Genomic DNA, 8,705 nt, shown 5'->3' on the forward strand with positions numbered 1-8,705 from the left:
GGCAGCCAGCGGACCTGACCTGGGTCCTGGCGGCCGGTCCAGGGGCGAGCTGCTGGAATAGCGGAGTCTGGGGCAGGCAACACGAAGAAAACAGGCGGCGGCGGCAACCCCACCCCTCGGTACGGCGGCGGCCCTAGTAGCGGCAGACGGCGTCATCGACACAGCATGGGGAGTTGTAGACCAGGAGGGGGGGGAGTAGCATAAGCGGCCGTGGTAGTAGTGGAGACCGCCCCAGACCTCGCTAGACGCTGCAGCAGCCCGTGGATGCTAGGCACGCCCTGCCTCCGCGGTGGTCCATACCTGTCCGAAGGGTCGTCTCCCCACGGATGTAGCACCTGCGGTAACATAGATAGATTAGTAAGAGGGGTTCCCTCACGCACGTGGGGAAGACATGCCCCACCCCGAACGCAAGGAAGACCCCAAATACAAAATACAACGAAGAAGCTGAGCGGGGGCAGGAAGGAAGACGAAGAATCGGATACCAAGGGAGTCGCGGGAGAGCTTTCCGACGACTTCCTGGCAGACCTTCGCTTCCCCTACCCCCGCACAGCAGTGAAAAGTATATGAAACAGTAATTGAAAATGAAACAGGGAATACTGAACAACTGACTGCCCTTAGCGAAATTCACTTCATCGAACTTAAAGGGGAAAGATCAATTCCCGGGTAAGAACGGAAACTTGATCCAATAATATGATGCTATCATAAAATATATATGAAAATGAAACAGAATACTGCACTTGCGATTTCCATTTCACATAAAAAAATCGTAAGGATCAATTCCCGGGTAAGAACGAAAATTGATCCAAATTAAATTTCATGCAAATAAATAAATGAAAATGAAAAGAATATTGCAATTGCGAATCCACTTTTTCATTGCAATCTATTATACAAAATGAAAAGGCTCGTGCCGAGCGCAATCACACTCTCGTAACGAACGCACAGGGCAAAAATATAATGAAAAGAGTACTTACATTTTTTCAATTACACACTTTCGCCCAAAATACATGACTCGGCGCGAGCGCGCCCGCCCTCGGCACGGAGACATAATTCAAGGGTTCAATTCATGAAAAGAGAGGAAATCGCAGCATCTACGGCGATAACTCCATGTTGGTTTCATAATTAAGTAATGAAAATGAAAACAGTGTACTTACAGTTCCATTTTCAAGTCAAACAAACCATTAGTAGAAACACAATATAAACAAAGCATACGACGATGAAGCGGGCAGAAGAGCGATGACCGAACACGTCCTTCACACCGCGCCGGGGGGGGGAAATGGGCCGAAAGCAAAAGTGATTTGTTTACCTCCCAGTCGCGCGGCGCGCGACTGTCGGACAAGCAGTTAACTACCGTTCTCTCCCCTTGTTCGAAGCTTACGACCGTTCCAGCTGCCGCTAGCTACTTCCTATTGTTAAAGGACCGATGGTTTGTATTACGTATCGGAACAAACTTTGTTGTAATTCGAAAGCCCTTCTCTGTTAGTACTTCGTCCTCCGGAGAGTCATCTAAATTAATAGGATCGGAAGGAGAAGGCTCCCTTCCCTCCTCTGTCCTCCTCTTGATTTCTTCCTTTCCCAAGAAGAAGCACTTCTATAAGGAGATGGCTAGGAGTAACTCTTCTCCTTACGTTTATCATTAGCGAGTCATGTATCACTGCTCTACGCCTGTTAGACTCCTGTCGGATGTCAAGCTCTTCACGAGGAGAATGCGCCTGGCGTTTAGCAGGAGTATCTCGCTGAGAATACTCCTGAGGCCTGGTAGGAGTATCCTGTTTGGAATACTCCTGGCGCCTGACAGTCGTTACACTCTTCGAATACTCCTGCCGTTTCAAGGCGCTCTTGTTCTCCAAATCTCCTGGGCCTGTTAGGAGTATTAAGCTCAGAATACTCCTGGGGCTTGGTAGGCGCATCGCGCTTAGAATACTCCTGGCGCCTGGTAGGAGTAAAAAGTCCAGAATACTCCTGGCGCCTGGAGGAGTATCGAGGCCAGAGTAATCAAGGCGCTTGGCAGGAGTATCCTCTTCGAATACTCCTGACCTACGGAAGGCGCATCTAGTTCCGAATACTCCTGAGGCTTGGTAGAGTATCGCTCATGGAATGCGCCTTTCGAATAGCAAGTATTATTGCGCTTAGCGGGCGCTATACTCCTATCAGGAGTTCTCTCTTCTCCAGTTGGCTCTTGTTGCTTGGATGAAGATCTGGCCTAGAACGATCTACAGTAAAGTCAGGCTCTTTGCGCCTACTTGGCGCCTGGGCTCCTAGTTGGCGCCTGACGCTTGGTAGGAGTTACTTCCTTTCCCACATCTCGCCTGCCTAACGACACCGCTCCCCCCAGAGATGGCCGCTTGTGCGACAACTCCCCTGAGGGTTTTTCGTCGCGCCCGACAGGAGATCGGTATTTGGATCTCTTAATCGGAAGCCTGTCATCCTTTTTACGAGTAGGCTCTTTAGAAAGTGCTCCTACCAAAGACGCTATTTGCTCCTGTACATTCATCAAAATTCTCCTGGTCGAAGGCTCATTCGAATCAGGAGAAGGAGATCTGGGAAGGCGCTCGAGAGTCTTTTCCCTTCCAAGGATCTAAATCCTTTCTAGCTTTCTTGATTACCGAAGGCGCCTCCTCTTCAGAGAACGCTCGGGGCTAGAATTAAGCTCAGGTTCTTTCCAGTTCCTTTTTAGCGGACGTGAAAGCTTCGATTCCTTCCATCCTCTTCTCGGAGAAGGCGAACTAGAAGATGAAAAGCACTCACGAAGGACGCCTTTTTCTATAGCTGTCCCTGGCAGTCTGAGATGTATACGATTCTGCCGAAGGGACGCCTGATCGTTGGGGATCCCCACGACCCCCGTAAGGCTTTCGACTTTCCTTCTCCTCTGGGCCAGGGAGCTTGGAAGAGGTCTAGGCCTGGGAGCGTCGCAGGGACGACCAGACGCCCCCTCCACTACACTGGGGACACTAACATCACTCGAGAAACCACATTCACTTCTCTTACCTTCCAATGCTTCCATTTTCTCTTTGCATTTTTTGAAGGGAAGCTCTGAGTTCCGCTATTTCTGAGGCGGAATCAGAGGGATAAACTTGTGAACGGGCTGAAATAGAATGGGCATAATTAAGAGAAGAAGAAGAAGCTACAGAAATACTAGACATTTTTCCGGCTTTTGTAAGCGCCTTCCTCTCTCTATCTTTCTCTAACTTCTTCAAGTAAGAAGTCAGATTCTTCCATTCTTGCGCACTCAATCTCTCACACTCGTTACCAAGTATTCTCAATTGAGCATTCAACCATTTCTACAACCACTGCATGTAGTGTGAGGATCTACCGAAGCTTTCAGAATCCTACCTTACAGCCTTCATTTCACACACACTCTGAAGCTAACACTAGAATCAGACATATTCACGAAATCCAAAGCGAAGTCCAAAAACCAGTCCACGATAGCGAATGCAAACAACGATCCAAGTACGTCACCAAAAATCAGTCGAGAAAGATGATCAAAAGCGTTGTGAAAAAGAATTCCAGTCAGGAGAAGTAACAACAATGTTGATACTACCGGCGACAGAGAGAATCTGATTAGAAAACGGGAATAGTTCCTAGTCCTGCTACCCAGAGCAGGGCGGTAGATCACCTGACCTACCTGTAGCGAGTGCCGCGAAATTTGAATTTCTGTCGGGGACGACGGAGTCGATAGCTATGTATATATCTGACAGGTAAGTTGAATGTATGAAAATGTAACATACCTTGGCTTCACCATCATCCTGCAACATCAACCACGTAGGGTACGAAAATACGCAGCTAGTAACGCTGGATGGAATTTGAGGTAGATATGGATTTTTCTGCAAACCACAAAACCCTTTCTCCTGTTGGTGAATCCTCCTGCCTTCCACGAAGCCTTGCGCTAACACTGTCCCAAGCACATGGCTCATCAAGTGATCCAAGTACGGCTTGTTGTTGGACTCCCCTACACCTCTAAAAATACAGGTCATTCAATTTTACATGTTCAAATAATACATTCACAATATGAAATATATCTTTACAGTTAAACATTACAGATTAATAGTGCTGACCTGATCACTTTGGATCTGATATTAGATGTCACTGAAAGTCATCATCACTTAATCTTATTAAACATTCAATTTACTTTCAAGATCAATAAAGTAAAAAGTAACTGATGGACGGTGGTGTAAGAAACAGACAGCACTCATTAAACCCTGTTATCTTTCACTTACACATTTTGGTGTGTAGCATCTAATCCCATCTTGCTTCACTCCTGCTGGGATGAAGAGCACCAATACTGGCAATCTCACCCAATTTAGTTTAAGTACGTAAACAGGCAACACCTAACTTGCCTGCATAAGGAACTTCCAGAAGTTATCTACATAATTCTTTGCATGTATATATGGTGGAACTTCTATACTAATCTGTAAGTGATCACTGTACTAATCTGTAAATGATACCGATACTAGATAATACGGTAACATATAACAAAACTTACTTGGAAAGCGTTTCAAATTCGAACTTGATTAATCCAGCAAGTTGGTCCATTAAAGCAATGATCTCATGGCTTGATACACTAAGATTGAAACTCATTAGAAAAAAATGAAACCTTTAATGTTCAATTTTCATTCATAATCAAATATGCTATACTACCCACAATAAACTAAACTTTACTGTATAGTGTATGTATGAAGCATACAATTAGAACTTCCATCCAAATGATAGAGGTAATCTTTTGGATTCATGAACAGAGAAAACTATCCTAATCCACTGAATAAATTCCACAGTTCAGTCACCACTTGAGTGAAGGAAAAAATTATGGCTATTTATATATAAATATAACAAAGAACTCAAATATAATCAGTGTGGGTTAAATGGTTGTATTCTATGCAGAAAGCTACTTAAATATGTAGACAATTCCCTCATGAAATACTGATGCTAACCTTAACCTCAGCTTAATTTAAATGGTACTTACTAGGAATGTGGCAAGGCAAGAAGAAAAACATCATTTTGTTCCCGTACGTATGCTACATGATAGTACTCTCCATCCAACAATACAGTTGAACTGCAATGGGGAAACATAAAAGTACTCAGGATGACTGACAGCCTTTCTATGCTTGAAAGCCAAAAATAAAACTTTAAGCATAACTTTAAAAAGGGTGGAACTTGCCAAGCTCTGACCCTTAGCCTAAGCTAACCACCAAAAACCACAGCCTAACCTTACAATTTGCTTAGCCTGAAATCTCAAAAAGCATAAATGAAAAATGTACTTCTCATAAACCTGGCTAAATGGATCAACTCAAAATAACACATTAGCAATTACTTTACCAACAATTACAAAGCTGAAGTCTACCTGAGCTTTCAAGTTAGTATAAAATTTTTTTTATGAAGTTAGTGATGAATATATTAGATAGTACAGTAATTCATAAAAAAAGTCTAAAAAAAAGTCTGTTTTAATAACTGGAAATAAAGTTGTTCATCATAAAAAAGTTGTTTACCTAAATGCTTAAAACATGTAAATTAGAAAGCAACAAATTACACTAACCTTAAAGCTGGTGTACCAACAACTTCCTGAACAGTATGTGCAGTAGTGATGAACATCCCTCGCACTTTCACCAGTTTGTTGGTCCAATTTGGAAACTGGTATCTAAATTATGGATATATAAATATAGTACTTACAGTATTAACCAACAACCCTCATTAGAATAAATACAGAATTTAGGCATTAGCAAGTAAAGCACCACTACTCAATTTAGCAGTTATATTTCACTGTTGTCCTACACTCACTCAATGGAAATATATAACTCCTAAAGTTCACAAGTTCATGGATATCTTCAAACTTCAGTTAGTCCCCTGCATAAGGAAACCAATTACTATTGGGCTCATTATTTTTCTACACATGATGCATTTATGTGTATAATACTTTGATTACTGTGAAGACATACGATTCATTTTGAAAAATGTGTTCCACACTTATTCAAGTAAGAGGAATAAATGTACTACCTTAGAGTGTAGTAAAACACAAAAGATCAGAACATCACCTGATATCAGCACCATCTGGAGAGTCTTCTGTTACACCAACAAGGCTGAGGTAAAGGACAGTATGAGGAATCTCCTGCAAACCACCTGTGTCTGGTTCATCCGCTTCAATGCCAGTTACAATTTTTACTAGCTGTGTTTGAGTTACCCTCTGTAAGATGGTAAAAGGAGCAAAGCATAATATGTAAATATGTTTGAGAAATAAAGCTTTCAAGATGTATAGTTTACTCCCCAGTGGGGGCTACATGAAAATAATGGTTGTTATTGAAACAATACTACTGTACATCACAATCATGCCATTTTTCAGTTTTCTGACCCCCAACTTGGAACTATAAGCATTGCTGAAAGAGCTACGTATAGCTGTATGAACTTACTCTTAAGGTCAAAATAATAGCCACAATAAAAATTTAAGCTTTTAAATTCCTTCATTATATGTACTGTTACACAATTTCTAACAAACTGAATATTTAACCTTTTCACTTGTGCTTCTTACCTTCCGATCACTTTCATGGTCTGCTGGGAGGGTCTCTGATGCACATTTCTGAACAGAAAGCGTTATCATGGACGGAATCTGTAGCCAGGAGGAGAAAAGTTATGAAACATTGAAAATATATTTAGGGTAATATTTTTGCATGTTTAAACAATCCCCATTACAGTACAATGTATAATCCATATTTCATAGGTCATTAGGAATTCTAGATACTACTCTATTCGTAATTTAAAAGATCTCTCTCTCAGGTGGCTAGTAGCACTGTTCATGTGCCAGGAATCCTAGATATGTACAGGCAGTCCCCGGGTTACGACGGTCTCGGCTTACGACATTCCGAGGTTACCACGCTTTTCAATTATATTCATCTGACATTATTTCCAGGGTTACGACGCCTACAACACTCATCTGGGAGATGAAATATGACACCAAAAATGCAAAATAATCAATATTTGAAGGTTTTTTTTGATGAAAAATGCCATAAGAATGCAGTTTACATAGTTTTCAACAATGTACCCAAAGCATTAAAAAATGACAATTTGTCCAAAATTGCATTTTTCCTAACTATACAACCTGACGTCCTTTTACAATAGGAAGGTACTAGCGGCAGCTGGATAGGTTCGTAAGCTTTCGAACAAGGGGTTCGGTAGTTAACTGCTTGTCCGACAGGCGCGCGCGCGCGACTGGTAGGTAAACAAATCACTTTTGCTTTTGGCCCAAGCAAAAACTGCAGAGTGAGGGGTGGCATGAGGTGGGGCTATGTGTAAAGGACCTCAGGTTTGTATAGTTAGGAAAAATGCAATTTTGGACAAAATTGTCCATTTGTTCCGACACGGCATACAAACCTTCGGTCCTTTTACAATAGGAAGACTCACTTCTTGGTGGGTGGAATCTGAGTCTTTTGTGAACAGACTGGTGTTCGCCCAACCTTGGAAGCCTCCCTGGTCGTAAGAGCGAGGGAGGGATCCAAGCCTCTGTCCGATTGATCGGGGTGTGCACCGCAGGATCAATGGTCAGACCTCTGGACCAAGTACTAAGAGAGAGGCAAGCGTATCTCTTCGTACCAGCAAACAAGAACAAGTTCCTATTTGCAAGAGGCAACAACGTTATGGTTTTGTCTCTTGTTGGCATCCACTTCCCCCCCCTTGTAGGAGGAAGTGGTGGATATTCGCTCCCATCCCTAGTGAAAGGGATAGGATGGGGCTCTGTCGAGTAGCTCACCGGCATCTCGTCCTTATCCAGCAAGGTGATGACCGTATCCCTCTACCCACAGTATAGGGGGAGAAAAGATAGGAAGAGAAGCCAGTCACTCTCTCATTCACTTATCTATTCTTACAGTCACACCAGGACTCGATGCTGTTCAGCCTGCTAGGGTCTGGGTTAGCTAGACAACGTGTTGAGCAGCCACCACGGGTCCTAAGGAAAACGATCCAAGGACCTGTGGGCAATATCCAAAAGGTAGAAGGAGGTGCCAGTGGTCTGGTTGTACCAGACCCCTGCCTTCAGTACCTGCGCCACGGAGAAGTTCTTGTGTAACTCGAGGGAGTGTACTTCTAAGTCATCTTGGTGCTGACGAAGAGTCTTCAACACTCCGCCTGGGATGTCGAGTTTCTTCAGAAAGCGCGGTCGCGCTTTCACAGGACAAAGCAGCATCTCCGTTTCCGCATTCGAAGGCGGTGAAGTCCATTAGGGAGGGGACTGTGAAGGACTCTAACCGATCGTCAGGAACCGAAGGGTTTCAGAGTCTTCGCTAACGAATTCGGTACGAAATCGAGCGTCACGAATCCCCATCCCCTGGATGCTTGACTTCGCAGGCAAAGTCATGCAATTACCTCAGAGGAAAAGAAGGGAATTGTCGTATGACCTATCCCTCTTCTCGACTTCGGTGATGTCCTGTACCCATACTGGTCTATCCGTCTGCAGCGAAGTTGTTGTTCTCGGTATGGATAGGACACCGACACTCAATGGTGGGTGTCGATGGTATGGGTACTGTGACAAGCCGTTAGGACGAAGAAAAGATTGTTATGGAACAACCGAACTAAGTCCACAGCGAAGTTCGTAACAGACTTGGGCGCTCTGACAGCTGCCTACTGACTGCGTTCGGTAGGAGCAAGTTGTCCAAGCACCCGAGCAAGTCACGTGACCTTCGCCTTAACAGGGTTATGCCAAGAGACTAAACAAATAATTTGTTCGTCAC

At 43.7% G+C, this 8,705-nt stretch overlaps 1 protein-coding gene across 1 annotated transcript in view; it reads right to left on the bottom strand.

Moving 5' to 3' along the window:
* LOC135222105 (protein inturned-like) overlaps positions 1-6,592 on the bottom strand; it is a 15,614-nt gene extending 9,022 nt beyond the window's left edge. The window contains exons 1-6 of the mRNA XM_064260276.1: positions 6,515-6,592; positions 6,024-6,172; positions 5,528-5,629; positions 4,958-5,047; positions 4,481-4,558; positions 3,726-3,954 (exon numbers count right to left, since the gene is read on the bottom strand). Coding sequence (XP_064116346.1) covers positions 3,726-3,954; positions 4,481-4,558; positions 4,958-5,047; positions 5,528-5,629; positions 6,024-6,172; positions 6,515-6,583 — 717 coding nt within the window. The 5' untranslated portion in view covers positions 6,584-6,592. The remainder of the gene's footprint in view (positions 1-3,725; positions 3,955-4,480; positions 4,559-4,957; positions 5,048-5,527; positions 5,630-6,023; positions 6,173-6,514) is intronic.
* Between the last annotated feature and the right edge of the window lie 2,113 nt (positions 6,593-8,705).

This window comes from Macrobrachium nipponense, chromosome 3 (assembly GCF_015104395.2).
Source record: "Macrobrachium nipponense isolate FS-2020 chromosome 3, ASM1510439v2, whole genome shotgun sequence".
In the NCBI taxonomy this organism is placed as follows: Eukaryota; Metazoa; Arthropoda; class Malacostraca; order Decapoda; family Palaemonidae; genus Macrobrachium; species Macrobrachium nipponense.